The sequence below is a fragment of the Silene latifolia genome, chromosome 2, assembly GCF_048544455.1.
Source record: "Silene latifolia isolate original U9 population chromosome 2, ASM4854445v1, whole genome shotgun sequence".
NCBI lineage: Eukaryota > Viridiplantae > Streptophyta > Magnoliopsida > Caryophyllales > Caryophyllaceae > Silene > Silene latifolia.
The window spans coordinates 34,398,012-34,419,603 of NC_133527.1; the positions used below are offsets into that span (position 1 = coordinate 34,398,012).

At 36.1% G+C, this 21,592-nt stretch overlaps 2 protein-coding genes and 1 non-coding gene across 3 annotated transcripts; 1 reads left to right on the top strand and 2 right to left on the bottom strand.

Moving 5' to 3' along the window:
• The first annotated feature begins 8,935 nt into the window (after positions 1-8,935).
• On the top strand, positions 8,936-9,961 carry LOC141629181 (15.4 kDa class V heat shock protein). Its single transcript, XM_074442225.1, has 2 exons — positions 8,936-9,169; positions 9,525-9,961. The coding sequence occupies exons 1-2, from the start codon at positions 9,025-9,027 to the stop codon at positions 9,782-9,784; spliced, it is 405 nt and encodes a 134-aa protein (XP_074298326.1). The 5' UTR covers positions 8,936-9,024; the 3' UTR covers positions 9,785-9,961.
• Positions 9,962-10,348: 387 nt separating this feature from the next.
• Positions 10,349-20,431, bottom strand: LOC141642588 (uncharacterized). The gene is made up of 20 exons (XM_074451420.1): positions 19,384-20,431; positions 17,641-18,109; positions 17,461-17,546; positions 17,187-17,300; positions 16,911-17,099; positions 16,606-16,671; positions 16,467-16,529; positions 15,898-16,020; positions 15,683-15,796; positions 15,354-15,461; positions 15,169-15,265; positions 14,865-15,002; positions 14,456-14,620; positions 13,909-14,360; positions 13,150-13,327; positions 12,650-12,888; positions 11,835-12,024; positions 11,455-11,680; positions 11,196-11,351; positions 10,349-10,862 (listed from the first exon to the last, which is right to left on the bottom strand). The coding sequence occupies exons 1-20, from the start codon at positions 20,062-20,064 to the stop codon at positions 10,775-10,777; spliced, it is 3,942 nt and encodes a 1,313-aa protein (XP_074307521.1). The 5' UTR covers positions 20,065-20,431; the 3' UTR covers positions 10,349-10,774.
• On the bottom strand, positions 13,405-13,510 carry LOC141645457 (U6 spliceosomal RNA). The gene has a single exon (XR_012544939.1). It is a non-coding gene; the product is annotated as a U6 spliceosomal RNA (small nuclear RNA).
• Positions 20,432-21,592: the final 1,161 nt, after the last annotated feature.

The following is a 21,592-nucleotide window of genomic DNA, read 5'->3' on the forward strand; positions in this document are numbered from 1 at the left end:
ACCCAGGTCGTGACCTTCTGCTTAAGACCATTCCCAAGCAAGGTCACCGACTGGGTCGTGACCTTCTCGGGGCACGCTAATAACTCCTTAAACTTGGATTAACAGCATGATTTTGGTGACTTTGAATAACCCAGGGGCAACCCATGACCCTGAGTTGAGAAATTGTTAAAAGTTGGTGACCTTATACGTGGCGTATTTCTATTGGTTTACAACATTAAAAAATAAAAAAAATAAAAAAAGTACAAAAAAAGTGCAGCTCCTCTGCTTCTCCTCTGCTGTACACAGGTTGTCCCTTTCCTCCTTACTTTTCTTTTCGGCAGCTTCCTTCCCTTTCCCCATGTCCTCTTTAATTTTTTTCATCCATAATTTTCTCAACTCCTACCATACAACCATAATATTAATTGTTCAGTAAAAATATATGTAAAAAACAGTATAAAAGTAGAAGTAAAAAATGCAAATCAGTAATATTTTTAATCTCCTACCTAAAATAAATTACAAACATAAAAAAATATATAACTCAAACACTTATATAATTCTCAATTTTCAAATATATTATGGATTTAAACGAGTTTGATTTTTCAAGTTATGCTATTGACGATTATTCAACATATCAAGACTCTCAAAATTTCGATTTAAATCAAAGTACTCCAATTCCTACTTTTACGGAATTAATTTCGGATAGCCAAAACAATCAAAATATCGATGTTTTTGGAAATCAAATCTTGTTGTCCGAACTTCAAACTCAAGAATTTGTATCATAACCCCCCCCTCTTTTGTTCAAAAAAACCCAAAAAATCCACAAAAAATCAATCCAATTCCAAAATGGATGATCGGATTTGGACCGAAAAGGAGGAAGAAGCTCTTATGTCCGCATGGATTATGTGTAGTACCGACTCAATACTTGGAAAAAACCAAAGAACCATCACAAGATGGAACGATGTATTTCAGTTCTATGAAAAAAGTTGTACGGGAAATCAAAATCAAAATAAACTTGGGATAATTAGGAGTATCGAGGAAATGAAAAATCGCTATAAACGACTCAATACAACAGTGAGCAAATGAGTTGGTTGCTACACACAAGTTCTAAATCGACCACCGGCAAGCGGCACTAACATCAAAGACGATATAGAATTAGCTCAGAAATTATTTCGAAAGGTGAATAATGGTAACGATTTTGCTGACTTTCATGTTTACGATAAAATCATGAGTAATCACCCCAAGTGGAGCTTACAAAAACATCAATTTGAGCTCCCTGGAAACTCTAAGTCGGGTTCAAAAAGGTCAAGGTCGGAAATGGATTCTAGCCCTTTTAGTGTAAATGTCGGGACCCCATATAGTCTAAATGTTGGAACCCCGTCTAGTGTTAATGTTCCAACCCCGTCTAGTCTTTTTGTCGACGCAAGTGACCGACCCGAAGGACGGGAGGCAACTAAAAAGAAGCGGAATGGAAAAGCACCTGAGGTCGTGCCTGATTCTAGGTTAAGTGCAGACGACCGAGAAATAATGGAGGGAAATAGACTCACTACGAAAGAGCAAATTGATTTTCGGCAAAAAGGCTTGCAGCATATTTTGAAATCGAACAAATTAGAATTCAAAAAATGAAAACAAAAATGGAGATGGGTTGGTTGAACACATTGCTCTCGCAACAAAATTTAAACCCGAAAGATCAAGAGTTGAAGGACAAGCTAATGGACAAATATATGTCTGATATTTAGTTTATTTAATCTGTTTTCATTTTCTGTTTTTATTGTTGGTATAATTATTAATCATCAATCCGCTGAAATCGACATATATTTGTCGATTTATTTTCTGATTATTAATCATCAATCTCACAACAATGTAAGTCTATTTATTGATCTCGCATCAATCTCGCAACAATATAAGTCTGATTATTAATTATTAATCATCAATCTCGCAACAACTATGTAAATGTAACAAGATTTGGATTAAATTCCAACTAAAATGTAAATGTAACAACTATTAATCAGATTAATCTCGCATGAATTTAACAACTATTAACAACTATTAATCAGAACAAAAATTCCAACCCAAATCTCGCATGAATGAACGATTTATAAACGATTAACAACTATTAATCAGAACAAAAATTTACCTGCATGAATGAAATCGGGATGAATGAAATAAAACCCAAATCGAAATAAAACCTAAATCGAAATATATGGATGAAATTTATGAATGATGATATGAATGAAACAAGAATTTATGAATGAAATTTATGAATTATGATATGAATGAAACAAGAATTTATGAATGATATTGAATGGGATTTTGGAGGTTTTTTTTTTGGATAGATGGTTGGTGAGTGTCGGTGGGATGTATCATGTATGGATAGATGGTTGGTGAGTGTGGATAGAGTTAATGCTGATATTTTGTTTTAATTTTCATCGTTTTCTTTTTTTTTTAAATAAAAAATTGTATTTTTTTGATTGTTTTAATTTTCATCGTTTTCTTTTTTTTTTTTTAAATAAAAAATTATATTTTTTTTTGAAATAGTTGAGTGGTAATATTTTGTAAATTGTATTTTTATTTAAGAATTGTAAATATTAAATACGATCACCAATATAATCGATATATCGTCAATAGAACTGATAATAGTTATTGGATTAATTATAGCCATTAGATTAGAGATATAGCCGTTGGATTGATTATAGCCATTAGATTAGAAATATAGCCGTTATATTGATTATATCCATTAGATTAGAAATATAGCCGTTGGAATGATTACAGCCATTCGATTAGAAATATAGCCCTTACATAAAAAACTTATATATACCCTATATGATTGTTGAACAAAATCACTCATACATTTTCCTTCTTTCAAATCACTCTCACAAAATCACCCTCACAAAAGAACGATTAGAATGTCTGAGTCAAATTCCGATTCTGATTCATCAAACGATAATATTGTCGAACAAAATAGGCTTTCCGATTACCAATGGGAAACCGAAACCGATGAAAGATCTGAGGCTATACAAAACCTTATAGCCCAACGTATGAATGAATACGTTAACAGAAGAATTCGTCAACCAAATCCTCCTCCTAGACGTCGTAGGAGAAACATTGAGAGGAATCGTGAAGAAGGTCATAACCAATTGTAGAATGACTACTTTATGGATCCGGTTTATCCCGAAGAGCTATTTCGCCGCAGATTTCGCATCCACAAGCATCTATTCATGCGCATAGTTAATGCTCTATCAGCCAATGATCGCTTTTTCCAACAAAGAGTCGGTGGTAATGGGAGACCTAGTTTCTCACCATTACAGAGATGCACGGCTACTTTAAGAGTTCTAGCATATGGTACTTCTACCGATTCAGTAGATGAATATTTGCGTATGAGCGATACATCTATCAGGGACTCTCTTAAATTTTTCGTCGAAGGTGTAATCAGCTGCTTTGGAAACGAATATCTACGCAGACCCAACCCTCAAGATTTAGGAAGGTTACTTCATATGGGGCAAGCTCGTGGATTTCCTGGCATGTTGGGTAGCATTGACTGCATGCATTGGGAGTAGAAAAATTGTCCCACAGCATGGGCGGGACAATATGCCGGAAGAAGTTAAAAGCCAACGGTCATTTTGGAAGCGGTCGCTTCGTACGATTTATGGATATGGCATGCCTTTTTCGGCACACCAGGTTCGCTTAATGATATTAATGTTCTTGAACGTTCTCCACTCTTTAATGACGTTTTAGAAGAATCTGCCCCACCTGTTAATTTTTCGGTTAATGGTACGGACTATAATATGGGATATTATCTTGCTGATGGTATATATCCTGGTTGGACAACATTTTTTAAAACAATTAATGCGCCACAAATTCAAAAGCATAGGTTATTTGCAGCTCGACAAGAGAGTTGTCGAAAATATGTGTAACGTGCTTTTGGTGTCCTACAAGCTCGATTTGCGTTCATCAAACGCCCTTGTCTTCTTTGGGATCGAGCTAATATAGGGAAGGTTCTTATGGCTTGTATTATTATGCATAATATGATAGTTGAAGATGAAAGAGAAACCTATCTTAACTATGAAAACATAATCGCAGAGTTCAAAGAAGATAATCCGACTTCAGCTAGTGATGATCCATATGAATATCATCGTCTTACAAGATCGCCTCAAGAACGATTCATAGAAATTCATGGTGAAATTCGTGATCGTGCCACTCATAACGCTCTGAAAAATGATCTCATTGAGCATATTTGACAAAACTTCCGTAACTCGAATTAGTTTAGAATGCATTTTTTTATTTCTTAGTATTTAATGTTTTTTAAGATCGTGTTTTTTTTGAATTATGTATGCGATTTTTTTATATGTTGACTCATGCTTTCAATAAAGTTTATTTATTGCCAATAATATTTTTTAATGTACACTATAAAATTAATTTACTTAACATATTTGAGTAGAATTTATTTTAAAAATGAAAAGAATAACTTAATTGTAGTATGTTATTAAATAATAATTGTAAAAGTAAGAGAGAGGTTTTGGTGGGGTAGTGAATGTGGTAAATGATTGAAAATGTTGAAAAGTGGAAAAATGATTGGGTTGGTGACCGAGGTCGTGACCTTCTGCTTGGGAGGGTGAAAGTGGGTCAAGATTAATAAGGTGCGATTAAGAGGAAAAATTTTGGCGACCCGATTAAGGCGACCTTCTACTTGGGGATGGTCTAAGACCACCCCCAAGCAAGGTCATGACCTAGGTCATGAGGGGGGTGGGTCTCCTTAATCACAAATTAAGCTCCAAATTAGGATGACCCGGTTGGCAAAGGAGGTCATCCCATGACCTCTTTTGATATTATTGACCAAGTTGGTGACCTCTTGGGTGTCATCCTCTGGTTGGTTAGACACAAATAAAGAGGACACGCAAATAGAAAAGGACGCCTGCTGCTATCTTGCTCTGCTACTCTGCCCGTTTTCCTTTTCTGCCAAAAAAATATAAGTTTCATAAAAAATAAAGAGATTTGCTATATCACGCCCCCTGTTTTACTTGTTACGCCCCCTATTTTTTCATTTATTCCTATTTTGCCCTTAAACTGTGTATTTAGTTATGTAAAATATTTTAGTTTTTTATTTTATGATTTTTTGAGACGGTTTTTTACAAAATTAAATAAAATTAAATCGTACTCATTCATTCAAGATGATATTAAATCGTTACAAAAAATCGTCTAGAATGAATGAATGAATGAAAAAATTATATCGTTTCAAGAATAATGATTACAAGATTTAAAAAATAAAATAAAATTTAGCGGCACACATAACACGATTTAAAAAAATACGAAAATTGGCCTCGTCATGTAGCTTACAAGACACAGCCAAGGACCCGTCATGTGGATTACAAGACATGGCCAAGAACATGTCGTGTGAATTACAAGACACGGCCATGGCACTGTCATGTGGCTTACAAGACATGGCCATGGACCTGTCATGTAAACCACATGACACACCCATGGTTCTGTCGTGTAAACCACACGACATGGCCATGGCACCGTCTTGTAATTCACATGACACCACCATGGCCGCGTCTTGTAATTCACAAGACAAAACCACTTTTTTTTTTTTTTTTAATAGTGAAATTTTAAGTAAATGCAATAGTTGGTGGAAAATACGTCTTTTTAAGACCGGGTACATATTAAATTAATTACTCTAAAAATTGCCCCAAACTCAGTTACGACTTACGACAAAGCGATAATTAAATCAAAAATGAAAAGTTCAACAAAAATCATTTACTATAATACAATTATTAGTTATTGTAAAAGATATTACCAAAATCAAATAATTATAAAACAATAATTTAAAAAACGTCTCTGATTATAATTTTGTAAAACCCGTCTCCGAAAATCATAAACTAAAAAACGAGAAATATTTTTTTACTTTAGTTAGTTACATACTCCAAGGGTAAAATAGGAATAAATGAAAAAGTAGGGGGCGTAACAAGTAAAACAGGGAGCGTGATATAGCAATTTTGAAAATAAAATTAGGATTACATACCATATCAATTGAAAATAAATTACGAGAATATTTTTTTTGAGCCACTTTTTAAATTACCTATTCAACGAACTCAATTATGACGGATTTTGAACCATTTTTTAAAATATGTATTTAAGATTTTGGTTTGAATGTTATCATCAATTTCGTTTGATCGGTTTAATCTAGTTTAATCAAAATCATGCATTAAATTACACAAACATAAAGAGAAGAGAAAGAAATAAAAAAAACCTGAGGAGGGTAAATAAAAGATCGAACGATGATGGTGATGAAGATCTTCGATGATGCTGATCTTCATGCAAAAATCGGATATGTCAATCTGGTGATGGTGGTCTTCGATTGATGAAGGTGAAAATCGATTGACGATGGTGATGAAGATGGAAAGAATAAATTGATGGAGATCGATGATGACGATGAAGAATTGGGGAAATAAATTGATTTGGGGCTGGCAAATTAAAATGGGAAATTTATGGTTTGGGAATTCTAGGATAATAAATTAAGATGAATGACTAGGGAATTTGGTAGCCTCAAAGGCATAAACTTTATCTCGTCACTCTTAAAAATGACCTCATTGAACATTGTGGCAAAAATTTGGTAATTAGAAATCATCTTTCACTTTTTAAAATTTGAACATTGTATTTAATATTTTTTCTAAAGTACGAAATAATTTTAAAATACTTATCATAATAGAGTAGTTGTTAATTTATTAAAATATTTACAAAATTATAAAATTGACTTATTTATAATTTGTTAGTAAATAATAATTGAAAAAGTAGAAGAGTTTTGGTGGGGTAGAGAATGTGGAAAATGATTGGAAATGTTGGAAAGTGGAAAATGATTGGGTTTGTGACCTAGGTCGTGACCTTCTGCTTGGGAGGGTGAAAGTGGGTCAAGATTAATAAGGTGTGATTAAGAGTAAAAATGGGTCGCGACCTAATTAGCGAGACTCTTGCTTGGGGATGGTCTAAGAGGGTGAAAATGGGTCAAGGTTAATAAAGTGAGATTAAGAGTAAAATCGGGTCGCGACCTAATTAGCGCGACCTTTGCTTGGGATGGTCTAAATATGCAAATGGATCCTCTCCATTACTTTTGTGTCCATTTCCACTCACATACATTATTATATTATATATTTCTACCTCATTTATTTACCTTTTAATTCCGAAATAAATCTACAACCATCGGATCGAGCCCAGATTTAATCCGAGCCATTAATAAGTAATGGACCTCCATTTCTTTTTATGAAATGGAGAGGATCCTTTCTCGTCTAAATATCCAATAGGTCTTGGTATAGACGGGTGGGGCGAACAGACGGGTAAAGACCTCTAATAAAATGGGTAGGGGGACAAGGTGGGGCACCCCCATGTACTTCCCACTTTATGGCAAATGGGTATTTTGTGAGGGGAAATGGTATCCGTCTATACGTATAGACGGATAGTGTCCGTCTATAATGAGAATTTGTGCTAAATATCATGGGTAGTTGGGTACTACTGCAACTGCAACTGTAACTGCAGGTGAGCAGGCTTTACCTGAAAGTGAAGAAAGAGGTGAAACAAAAATATCTAAAGCTGTCAACTTCAGCAGTAAGATATGCTCACTTCACATGTCAGTAACTAATTACACACACTGACTACTTGTTATTGGAAATTGGGTAGAATCTTTCACACAAAATACTTGATTCACGCAGCCTTTTCGTTCAATTCTCACCTCACAATAAAATCTTTGCTAGATATATGGCTGGCTGTTGGATATTTTATCTTCAATAGGTCTTGGTATAGACGGGTGGGGTGTATAGACGGGTAAAGACCTCTAATAAAATGGGTAGGGGGGACAAGGTAGGGCACCCCCCATGTGCTTCCCACTTTATGGCAAATGGGTATTTTGTGAGGGAAAATGGTATCCGTCTATACGTATAGACGGATAGTGTCCGTCTATAATGAGAATTTGTGTTTTATCTTATCTACAATATACTCCCTCCATTCAACTCCACACTACACTTATGCTTTTTGCACGGGTATTAAGGAACGGATTAAAAAAACGTTTAAAAGTACATAGGGAAAAGAATGGTGGGGTTAAAAATGTTAAAAAAATATAAATGTGGGGTTTTATGGTGGAATAGAGTGGGCCAACAATGGCATTTGATGTAAATAAGTTGTTGGAATTAGGATAAAATTGTCTTTTTCATTTCCTTTTTAGGAAAGGTGTAGTGTGGAGTTGAATGGATGAAAAGGGTATATGTGTAGTGTGGAGTTGAATGGAGGGAGTAATAAGCAAGCAAAGGAGCAAATTCAACTACTTTACCAACCTTTTGACTCATATTATCATCTAACACGAGTATATCGATCTTAACCTTAAGATAAGTCAAGTATTACACATAAAATATTAATAAAATGTACTTAAAATTAGCAAAAATTTTGCCCGTCTATATTATTTGACCCGTTTTATTATTAAATAGAAATATACTTTTAATGAAGACCTATTGATCTTTTGATTAGTCATTAGAAATCATTGATTAATTTTTTATTCCTTATTTTGCAAATAAGTTTTATCCTAAAATCACGTGACAATGAATAGAGTAAGCTCATATTCCTTATAAAATGATCATTTTTTTTTTTTTTTTTTTTTTTTTTTAAATTTCTTCGATAGGAAACACATATAAAATGATATGAAGGTATATCATAAGCAACTCAAAATTAATTGTCAAATTGAAATATGAAGGTATATCATAAGCATTTAAATCAACTACTAAAAGATTATTCTAACTTGAACAATAGTCTTAACTTTAAACCCTGTATTTACAAAAATGCTAAAACTCATGAACGAGACTAATTTAAAATCCAGACTAAAGTGTTTGATACCAACTAACATATAATACTTGTAGGTTACACAACTAGTCCACCACCCAAGTTGGTTATATAAAGCATTCTTGTAACTTTGTGTGTTCCACTTGCATACCTTGTTTAAATTGTTTTGCCCATTTCAGTCTAACCAAGTATACTACTATACTACACAATAACACAAGTAATCCAAAAATCATGGAGCTGGTACCATATCATCAGGATTACCCATGGGACATTCTGTTGCACCCTTCTATGTTCATCCACCAATTTCAAATCCCTGAAAACTATGTTCATTGGAGAGAAACTCCTGAGTCTCACATCTACTCTGCTGATCTTCCTGGTATATTCACTACTCTCAATCTGCAGTACCCTATTATGTGCGACTGTTGTATGGTGCAGCGGATAAAAATGTCTATTTTATGTTAAAAATGTTCATTTTATACTAATAAAAAAATGGTCACCTAGTAGTATAAAATGGTTTAACTTTTTACGAAAAAATGATCACTATAGTATAATTTGTGCTCCATCTTTACAACTATCCTACCACATTATGAGATGAACTTTTATGATTTTAGGGGCGAGTTCTGAAACTTTGGTATTAAGGTATAGAACCACTGATGTCCTCGACCAGAAGCTTAAGCTAATGGTTGATGCTCAATCAATGAACTTTTATGTTTTTTGTTTGGTTGTGACAGGGGTAAGGAAAGAGGAAGTGAAGGTGGAAGTGGAGGATTCAATGTACCTAATAATCAGAACGGAGAATGCTGCTAATGAATCAAGTCCACCATCAAAGAGGTTCATGAGGAAATTTCGGCTTCCGGTGAGGGTAGACATTGAAGGAATATCAGCTGGTTATGAAGATGGTGTACTTACAGTAACTGTGCCAAGGAGAATATTATTCACTAATCTTGCTGGTTTAGCTGGTAGGCTACACGTCACTGCCTCTGCTGCTTAACTTCAATTATTAGTTGTATTATTATTATGAGTATTATGTTTATTTTGAGTTTGTAACAGGTCTTAGTTAAGCACCTGTGGCCGCATTATTAGTTGTTATGGGAGATTAATTCGAATGAAACATTGCATAAATGTGACACCGAAGCTTTCTCTGATTATTATTTCATCCATTGGAAAAGTAATTTTACTCCTATGGCTAGTTATGATTTGGAAAACACAAATTCTTGTTTAAGCTGGATCACTTAAAGATTCTAAAAACGACTATGTAAAATGAGATAGCGTACATGCGTGGTAGTTGGTACAGAGTCTCGGTATCAGGGTGCCTACCATTGTCTAAGATCAACCAATGAATTTTAAATAAATAAGAGGGCAATCTTTTGACGGTAGCAACTGGCAACCCCCAATTGCAATGGATCAAGTTGATCAACTTGGATCAAATGAGACATCAATGTCTTCATGATTTTGACCACACAATTATAAAATACTAGAGTATTTCTTTTTGAAAGATTATCTACTTTTTTGATAAAATTGTGAATGTGAAAAACAATTTTAAAAAATTCACACCTGAGAAATAGACAATTGCATTTTGAAGAGTGATAAGCAATTAGGCACAGTACAACCATAATAAGATGATTTTGAGGGTGTCATACCATCACTAGCTAATAAACATTATCTAACATGGAAGTTTTCTTAGACCAGTGATCACTTTAGTTAGCTTAGTCGATAAAGTCACAACTCACAGGGATATACAATAGAACTGCACTAGTGGCAATTAGTCAAATCTAAACACCAACTCTAAAAACAGTGGGATACCTGCAAATTTGCATCTCTTATTCAGCAAAGGATCTGAATATGATAGCAAAACATGTAAAACAGGTTTTACAGTAACCAACTGCCCCACTTTGATTGTTCTTGGGTTAATTAATTCTACAACATACCCAAACACAAGTTCTATCTCCACTTGTTTTGTTGGGGTCAAGTAATTCCTTCACTAGCCCTGTGTGATCAAGTTCCAGAGTTCAATAGCCTCTTTTAGTCGTCTTTCACTGGTATCTCGAGCAGCTATACCACGATGATTCCTGCATGTCATCAATTACATACGTCGTATTTTTGGGTCAGTTTAGGCTGGTTCATTTCAAATATTTTATGTGCTCCCTGTCGGCACATTTCAAATGGGGTGGTGACAGAGGAGAGGCCTTTCCAGTCTGAACTAAGGTGTAATTTTAAATTGGTCCTTTTGGGTCGTTTTTGAAAAGGAAGATTTCAAGTCCTCCGGTTATTTCAGATCATGTCTTTACCGAGTCATCAAAGTTTAGGCCAACTATGCATCGGATCTAGTACAATGAAATGTTATAATTGTGATCTAAAGTCCCACTGTTAAATTTGATTCAGCTGGAACAAATAAATCTAACCTCTTTTCAAGGTATGATTTTCGGGTGAGATCCTCAACAAGAGAATGCAGGCGCTTCAACATAGAAGGCAAACTGCGTACTGTTTCAATACCTCCTGGAAGTGTACATAGCTTCTTCAACAGCTCACAAGCAATGAAATAACCCTCTTCCTTGTTCCTGAACAATGATTTGTGTTTTGTGATTAGCTTATCAATGTCATTTCTTAGCTTAAGAGCAAACTGATGTCTAAGGTGCAATAAACATTAATTAACGTACAAACCTCAGTAACTCCCTAAGGATAATTTCAATAGATCCTGGATGACTAATCAGAATATCAGCTAAATGTGCATATCTGGCAAGATTCCTTAGAGTAGATAAGCAATGCTTTAGAACTTCCTGATCTGGTATGCTTCGGGTGACGGCACATATCTGCTTTAGCAAAATGTCAATCGCGCCCTCATCCACGAGTCTCTCACAACATTTCTGAGAATGTGTGGTTGCCAGATCTGAGAAGCAGACCATTACAGTGTCAGTTAAAGATCACACAAACTTAGATGAAACCGTCTTACATGTGAGACCAACACATGTACTGTTTTATTTATTGCTGAATCAAGTTATTAGACAGAAGGAATATTCGAGGTAGGGGTCTGAGAAACATACTCAAAGTAGCGCAATTATGAAGAATTCCACTAACGTTAGTCATGCTTTTTAGTTCCTTCAGTGCAGCAATTAGTCTATTAATAATACGCATCCCATCTTCCACAGTAGCAGCAGACTTTTGTATTCTTAATCGCAGATCAATAAGCTGTGCTTTTGCGCGTTTTCTAGCAAGATAGCCCTTCCAATGTGCCTATATATTCAAACGAAGTAGATAGCATTAAGTTGATGCAGGAATAGTGTTTTATTGCAGCAGAAAAAGCCATTGAGGCACTCCTAGTATTTTCATCAGCACAGAATGTTACATAGAACACTAAGAATCAATTAACCACATAGTTGAATGAGGAAGCAAAAGTATTTGAGCTGGTGTTATATCTGAGACTGTCATTGATTCATCAGAAAACCCTCATAATAGGCCATAGATAAACATAACACAAATCCAATATTCTAGTAGAGTAGTCGATTAGTAGGTAGTCAGAACAATAATTGAAGAGTGTTAGTGACCTCGTCTGCAAAATTCAAATTCATTTCAATAGGAAACAACAATTATGAAAGAATAGGAAAGCTAATTTTTTCATAGTCTAGGATTCAAAATATGTTTCTGAAGCAAAACCCTCAGAAAAAAATTACCCAAGCTAGTCAGACACAAATCTTATTATTGGAAAGAAAAAATCTGCTTCCTGATAAATCCAGGCGATAGGGATAGTTTATCTCTAGTTACATTTTTAGGGTACCATGGAATCATGTATGCCCTTGAGCTCCACAGTAAAGACCAAGTAATCTTCAGGAAGAAGCAATTAGATAAAGATCAATCTTACTTGAACAATAACAGCATATTGTCTCTCTTTTGTTGCTCTACACCGACAAAGATATCCACGAATGTAAGATTGGATAACAGTTGCTGCTGCTTCTCTTGATTTAGATGTCAGAACTCTCTTCCACCACCTTTGCAGGTTGATAATTGCACATAAAACTATTTTCAGTTCGCTGCTGTACGTTCTATGCCCTAATGCAAGAAGAGTACTTTCTGAAGCAGTGAAACGAAGTGATGAAGCACCTACAATCAACAGTCAATCATACAAATGCCCACCAGAATGCTACTGTCAGCTAGCTTTAAATCTAAAATCAGTGCGTGATGGTACTCATGAGTCAAGACTTGGGTTTGAACCCATTAGCGTCTAATTTTTCCCACGTCGCTCCATCAACATCCCAAAAAAAAAAAAAAAAAAAAAAAAAACAAATGCACAAACTCTACAAAATGATTACGCAAAACCACATCCTTTCTAAAGGCTTACAGAACGAGGTATGGCTCAGTTACCTAGAAGTTTAGCTCTCGAGATCCTTCCCCTAACAATACGTTGAATGTCAATGGCAGCATGCCTGGATGATTGAAAAGCACGCCGGCTCATCAGGACCCTGAAGGCACTTTGTATGATTATTGCAGCCTCTTTTTGTTGAAGATAGTCCCTCCTAGCCAACCAGCTGCGATAATAGCTCTGCATTTATTACGTGTACAATAGCTTATAACCCAATTGTATTGAAAAAAGGAAAAGGGGAGAAAATTTCCCTTTATAACAAATTGTATTGTTTCTTGATGTATTCTGTCATCCTTGCATGAGGACATCTAGTGTTCTCCATATCATTCCAATTTTATCAGATGTTCGCGAAGGGGTGGAAACGGGGACTAGACATCAAGACTGCTAGCAGTAGAATTGGGTGCACCACTGAGTGATACTAAGGTTCATATTATACCAATATGTTAACCTATGTGAAGATGATAATACTGAATTAAGAGCCACATCATTTATCAGAAGTCTGCAAAGGGAGGTTGGAAGGGGGAGAAGACAACAAGACTGCTAGCTGTAGAATTGGTTCCACCACTGAGTGGTACTAAGGTGCATAAAATACTAATATGACAACCTATATGCAAATGATAATACTGAATTAAGAGCCACGTTTCAGAAATTATTCTGATCTACCCACAAGGCTACAAATCGAGAAAGGGGGAATGTGTACAGCAAGAGAATCGGATCAGAACCCTTCTGTTAAAATGCATAGTTTGTTCAAATTTACTTACTTGAATCACAACAATTGACCTTCTCCGTTGGGAAGCACCCTTGCGTACTTTCCAGCCACGAGTATGACATTGGATAACTATAGCAGATTTTATAGCTGCTCTATATTCATTGAAATCTTTCAATGATCTTAGAGATCGAATGATACTCTGGATTTCTAAAGCTGCTTGAATTTGGCTCCGAAACCTTTTATTCAATAGCCAGCCACGAAATTGGCTCTGGATTTTCACTGCTGCTTCTATTCGTTCATCATTCTCTGGTTTTACGAAGCAGACATTCTCAGTTTGTGTATTCTTCTGTGTACTTAGAAAATTCCGCTTCTGACATCTATGAGAGATCCAAGTCCTTGCTGCTTTCTGAATCAAAGTTGCAGCACGTTTCTGCTGGACAAATCTATGCCTGTCGACCATGAATGCAATTTCTCTTGAAAGTTCATCCAATCGTTCATATCGCTCTGTATGGTTTACCCAAAGCAAGTCAACGAACATCAGTTGAGGTAAAATTAGAACCAAAAGTTTCAGTGAAAGCAGCAAATATTTCACGTTAAACCTTGAATTATGGATGCTCTTATTTTGTTACACTCTAATGTCTTCTTTGCAATAAGCCATGCCTGAATGTATAACTGCAAACAGGAAACTGCTTGCTTCATCTTCAAGTATTTCTTGCGCTCAAGAACTCCCCTGATGTGAGACTGGATAATTATGGCAGCATTAACTGCAAATCATTAACAAAATCAGCTCGAGGAGAAAGATATAGATGCATGGATCTTAAGAAATATGGTTTGACAGAGTCTTAGCAAACGGATGAACTTGATAAACAAGGCATGGAAATATGGAAATGCAAGCCAGACAACGTCTACAATATTAATATGGAAAGAGTTTCTTATCTTTTACTCCTCGTTCATTAAAAACTAATGTATGTATAGTAAATTTGTATTAGCTGGTAAATAACTACCTACCTTTACAAATTTTGGAGCTGCATTTGTTAGCTGAAAAGGGCAGGATTGAAACAGGACCCGGGTTACTAGTGCAATTGGTATTTTGTTTCGCCATCTCTTGCCACCACGCTTGAACGGACTTAAAATTCTGTGCAATACCTAAGCAAAAATCAAGAGTGAGCTGAGAAAGAAAACTCAGGAGTTCATCGTCTCATTAGGCGATGGAATTGCAGTTAAAAGAGTACACAAGAGGACACCTTTATAATTTTAACTCATATATTATAATTTGAGAAATTCATGTAGAAAGATGGGGATTGTGAAATACCTTCACCAGACTGCTTAGGTTCAGGACTCAAAGACCTCCATTTTCTATCCGGATTGTGGCAACGACAACCCATCAGCTTGTGAAAGTTTAGCTGATCCTGAAGAAGCCAATCTTATTTCAGTCTCAGATTATATCTATTACAATTAAGTACAAATAGGAACTCCGAGACACCGACTATATCGTACCTTACGTTTCTTGACTAGTAACTGAGAGGATAAGAAGACCAATAATATGATCACACTCCTTTCATTGCAGGCACCATTGTACTCAAGTATTTCACATATTTGCAGCACCTAAAAAAGCATGAGGTAGATCTATGTCAAGAACAAACAATAAGAAACCTAAGAGAATGAGAGTATGATGGATTTGATAAATAAGTCACTTAGTCACTACTCAGTCCTTTGTTTGAATAATTGATCATAACTCCAGCTACAAGATAGTCCTATGTGACATGAGGTGCTTAGTTTCCATTCAGAGACATAAAGACCAAGACAACTCGAGTAAAGCATGATACCTCAGGAAAGTTTCCCATTAATGTAGCCAACTTCTGAGATAGCACAAAGTTATGCACTGCATCTGTAGCATCTCGCATTGAAACAATTGATTCGTCAATGGAATTGTTCAGTTCCTGTCAGAATGTCAATATTGGTGAAGACAAGCAAAAGGAAACATATTAATCTATAAGTAAAAACATGATCACGCTAAGATAAGAGTCAATTAAATCAATACCTTCATGGAACAAGAACAATGAAGTTCCTTGCGAAAGTAGAAGTCTAGGAAACACCACATGACTTTTCCATCAACCAGCGAAGCCAGACTTTCAATCTCTTTATCATAGTTTTTGCAGATTGCCTGCAGCAATATGAAAACATATAACTTTATCATGCACGTTCACGATAGATATAAGAGCTAGACATCACGGTATCATCTCAATAATCCTCAAATATTCATTAGAAGGATGACACCAGTTACTGTGCTTATTGGAGTTCTAAAGGGTGGGATGGATTGACAGAATATACCATCATAGTAATCCAGTTTCTTGCTACTTTTTAGTATTAATCACATTCAATATACTATCATAGTCCCACATCGGTCATGTGGGAGGCTTGATGTGGGATTGTGGGGTGGGTTCTCCCAATATCCATATCAATTCCACATCAAGCCTCCCACACGACCGATGTGGAACTCATGTCCCATACCATGCAATGGACCGTAACATTATGCCTCTGCAGTCATACTTTTATTATGATTTATGCACATTAGATACAATTGTCACACATCTAATACAATAGTAGTACCTTCATCCAGTTCAGAAGCATATCCAAGTGAGTGTCACTGCCAGTATCAAAAGCCATGAACTCCTGTGATATGTATGGCAATGTTACATATGGCACAAGTCGATAGTTTATAGAACAAAGTGAGCCACATTAAACTTACTGTCTGAGCTTTGCAGATACTTGAAATTTCTTCAGATAGGGTAGTCTTTGTGATAAGTAGAGGTAGCTGCAGAGATTTAAAGCGATAAAATGTAAAATAATTTTCAAATGCTACAATAAGACCAAAAATTAGAGTTAATGTGCACATAATGCTTCATCAAAAAAGCAAATAATTATCATGGTATCATAAAATTTTCGCTGTAGCATTTTATTTGTATATATATTATATAGAGTAACAAACAAACAGAGGACGTAAACAATGTTTATGAACTTCAAGGTGCAACGTGAAATAGAGAAAACATAGACCTGCAAGTGAACAAACATATTCCACAGCAAGGTAAGTATCAATTCTTTGTCTCCGGTGGCAATATCTTCTCCAACTACGACCATACCATCATCATCATGAAGCGAAACACCAGCTTGCTTAAGATAGTTCAGGGCAATGGCACAGTTCGTGATTTTTTTCTTCTGAGTGTCCGCTGGAAGCACTATTTTCTGTCCATTGTTGAGAACAGAAAAAATAAAGGTATTGCCTAAAGGACAGTCAAATATTAAGCTGTTTGAAATACAGAAGAGCCTAACCGCCAGGATAGAAGAATCATGTTGTAAGAGGTGAATAGCTCTGCATAACCTCACTCCATCTTGAATATCTTGAAAAAGATCTCTAATTCTGAGGTCATACTCAATTTGAGGAATCTGCACATCAGTGAACTTTTACTAACCAGCTTATGGCATGATGAATTTCACTCCGCGAATTTGACTCAATGCAATATCAAAACAGAATGATTTGGAGTGTTGTTAACGTCACAAAAGACGTCTTAGCATGTCAATTACAATATGGCGTGTCTTAACTTACCTGTTGGTATGACACCTTGTATCCCACAATCACAAGATGTGCTAGAAGATCGCCTTCCCCGTGCATGACCTCCGATGACAGGAATTCTACGATTCACATGCAATAAGGAAACATATGTCAGGAAACATATAGAGATGGGGAAGGTACTATAAGGTAACTGCCAAGAAAATTATTCTGTACCACTTATCATTTGTCGACTTGATTTGATGTTGCATTTCACATTGAACAACAAGGGAGAACCTCCATCTTTCCCATCAATGCCATAGTTAATAGGCAAACTACTTTGAGTTTTGCCTCTATCAAGTATAAGAACAAGCAGCAAAAATCTTTTCAGTATAACATTCCCTAAGGTTTCATAATAACCTGGCCTGTAAAAGCCATCAACTCTCTTGTTGTAAGCATAAGCTCTTGCTAGACCAGCATGTGCAAAGAGCTGTTTTTCAATCACCATTTTCAAAAAAGCTGTGTCTTGTTTACTGTTGGAGTTTTCATTAGGTAACAGTGATTCACCACCTAAGATGATATATAATCCGATTTGTAGCCAAACTTGATTGTAACACATAAGAACCTTAACCACTTTCTCCCTCATTCCAAAATCAGTAACTATGGGACAATGTGCTTTCATTTTAAGCCTGCCTTCGTCAATATTCTGCAAAATGGAAACGGCAGAGAACTGAATTTTAGAAAGCTCCTTCCCCAAAATACCAGTTTCTACAACTGACAGAAGAAATGAATACGTTTGGTGATTCGCACATAACATTCACAATAGTCCACATCTTATACTCCAAAATGAAAGATAATGAATCACGGTGAAAAATAAACCTGAACAAACCCTTTTACCCTTTAACCCCTACAGGAGTTTAAGCAGGTAAAAGGAGCGACCAGAACAACTCCCAAACTATACTCCAAAGGTTTCAAAATAGGAGTATTGTCACGTACAATATTCTCCTTGTTCCATATGCAAACCGTTCGACAACACAGTGGATCTAACATTATATTTGAGATACATTTCCATAAACAACATAGACTCCGATTATTTCTACGAAGAACTATATCCTAATTTCCAAATCAAACAAAGCATGTATCTATCTTCATTCATTTCGATTCCACACACTTCCATCATTGCTTCTATAGTTCCATTCCTCAAGGATCACAACACTTAAATTACTCCGTCTTTCCTAAAGAATTCATGCGCGTCTAAGAAAACAACCAAATAACAACAATGCAACAAACATATTCAACCTTCTTCCTTCAAAGTTCAATCACATACTTAGACAACCTAAAATTTTTGTTAGAGCTAAACAACCAACTTAAAGAAGGGAAAAATCACACCTCATGGATTTTTCTACTTAAATAGTACTCCTTTGACTCAATTGATTCTTTACATATTTCCAAATTTCCTCTCAGATAAAAAGTCAAAAACGTAAAGAACTTGTTGAGTCGGAGGAAGTAGTACTGTACTCTAAAGACCTCAATCATGCACTTAAACAACCTAAAACTTGTTTAAGAGCTCAATCAATTTGCTTAATAAGTGAAAGATCATACTCACTCAATTACATACAATGTGCTTATTCAATCAAGTCCTTTCTAAAATCAAATGTATGAGAGAAAAACAATCATAAATTACACAAGTAACAAAAGAGAAATGCAAAGAACAAATCTTAACAACCTAAATTTTCATTAAGAGCTTAAACAATTTACGTACTAATCGAAAAATCATGTACATTCACATTCAAGTTCTAACATTGGTACTTAATAATCCTAAATTAAACAACTAACAAAAGAGAATTGCAAAGAACAAATCTTAACAATTTACGTTAACAAGCGAAAAATTATGTACATTCACATTCAATTTCTAACATTGGTACTTCAAAAACCTAAACTTATTAAACAAATAAGAAAAGAGAACTGCAAAGAACAAACCTTAACAACATGAGTCATGACATTAAAAACCTCCTTACAAGAATCGAAACTCAAATAACCTCTCATTCTCTCCAACAAATCATCCAAACTACAAACCTCCTTCAATGAATTCCTCAAATACGCAAACTTCTTCGACCCGAAAACATCTCCCTCATTCACCACCCCTACCACATTGTCCTCCCCTTCTTTCGACCTCTTCGGCAACCTCCACCCTACCGCCGCCACACTCTCTCGCTTTCTCGTCCTCGCCTCGCAATCACCTCCGCCTCGACTAACTTTAAAGTCCGTAACGAACTCCCCTTGATCACATCCACAAGCGCTAGGGTTTTCAAACAGGAAATTAAGCCAAGCAGTAAGTGATTTCGCTAGCGACTTCATTGACCGTTCCTTCTTCAATTGTTCCTTTCGACATGACTGCGATTGCTCAAGCTCGAATGCTTTGAGGCGCCGCATTGCTGACGTGGACGGGCGGCGTTTGGCGGTGGAGATAGATTGACTAGGTGTTTGCTTCAAAGCGGTGAAGAATTGAGGAGTTGATTGGAAAGTTCTAGAAGAAGAAGAAGAAGAGTGGAGTTTAGGTTTGGGGGTTTTGAAGTTGGAAATATCTTTGAATAATTGGTGGTGGAGGTTTGGTGATGGGGATGGTGGACATGTAGATTGAAGGTTTTCGGAAGTCGACATTGTCGTCGTTGTCGACAACGGTGATTGTTGTTGTTGCGGTGGTTGTGGTTGTTGCGTTGGAAGAGTATTGAAGGTTGTTTTGTTATGGTGTTATGGAAATGGAGTGTTGTTTTTGAATTTGAAAATGAGAAAAGCGGTTAGAGAGCAGCAAAGCACAGAGTATAAAGAGAACCGTTGGGGTTTGCTTTGGTTTAAACACTGGTGCTAATCTCTTGCAAAACCGGGGTGTTTGGTCAGGGTGTTGAAATGGAATGTTATATTTGAGTGATATTACTCTTTGGTTGAGACATTTTTGAATGGAGTTAGAATTTTGACGGATTTTAATTCCGCCACAATCCTTTGGAATTTCATATCCACCTTCTTACCCAGGTTTCTCCATTCCCCTTCCATACAATTTTAGAGTGAACCAAACAATAAATAATAGGTATGGGATTCTAAATTCATCATCTCATGGTATCTCATTCCATTCGAATCCATTCCGACCTTTTGAACCAAACGGAAGTCTTGCTTAGGATGCAGGATATTTCATCTTAAGCTCGGATTGGATACAACCGTATTATATGAAAATGGTATAAAAATGGATCGAACAAAGGACAAACTCAAGATTTGAGAAAGGGGTGGTAGATCGTAGACACTTTAAGAAAAAAAAAATACGGACAACATTTATATATACAAATTGTGATGAAGATGTTCTTCTTGATTAATGTCATTTTGAGGTTTCGATGAAGATTGGAAGATAATGAAGTATTTTTTGCGACGTTCGTTCTTAACTCCAAAAATATGCTAGACTTTTGGTTTTCATTATTAATCTACCAATAAAGTCACAAACAATTTTGCCATTTGATTTGGTTTGTATACCGTGGAAAAGAAAGAACTTAAGAAGCACTTTTTTCCATACAGTATATTTTTACGCATTCTTTAAAAGCTTCCTCTCTCTATAATTCTCTCCCCCTTCACTCTAAACAAAAAAAACCTAATCTGATACTTTGATCCGCCGCCTTCTCTTTCCACACACTACCTCCCTCTTCTTCCCCTAAACTTTCGCCGGAGATGGGTTCATCCCTTGGCCTATCTCCGGCGAATCGTCACTTCTCATTCCTCTTCCTTCATTCTATCTTTCCGTTGTTATCATTCCTTTGTGTTTTCTTATGTTGGCGTATCCTCGGTTATACTCGATTAACCGATTGACTGAGATGGTTACTGCCGCGTTGATCCACTTGACTTTCCGTCCGCTGATTCTCCGCCTTGTCTACGCCGGTCTTGCATGCATTCTTGGTCAGGGAGTGTTCCCCCCTTCCCCTCGCCCATTTCCCTATCCCCTGGTAAGGCTCCTTTGTCCATATTTTTAATCTGACCTTGTGGTTGGGTTTCCGACGTCTATGGTTTTGGTCGGTTTTGGTGCTTTTGGTGTTGGGTTGTTTCTTGTTGTGTTTGTCAATGAGCTTTGCTCATCGGGTCGGTTAGGGATCGATTGGTAACCCCCCCCCCCCCCCCTTTTCCCCACCTATTGGTCCTTAGTCCTTGTTGT

Coding starts and splice junctions, on each gene's coding strand:
- LOC141629181 (XM_074442225.1), top strand. CDS start 9,025: ATGGAGCTGGTACCATATCATCAGGATTACCCATGGGACATTCTGTTG. Junction 9,170..9,524: donor CTACTCTGCTGATCTTCCTG/GTATATTCACTA, acceptor TGGTTGTGACAG/GGGTAAGGAAAGAGGAAGTG.
- LOC141642588 (XM_074451420.1), bottom strand. CDS start 20,064: ATGTCGACTTCCGAAAACCTTCAATCTACATGTCCACCATCCCCATCA. Junction 16,021..16,466: donor TGCTTCTGAACTGGATGAAG/GTACTACTATTG, acceptor ATATTGCTGCAG/GCAATCTGCAAAAACTATGA. Junction 13,328..13,908: donor GGTCAATTGTTGTGATTCAA/GTAAGTAAATTT, acceptor TAATAAATGCAG/AGCTATTATCGCAGCTGGTT.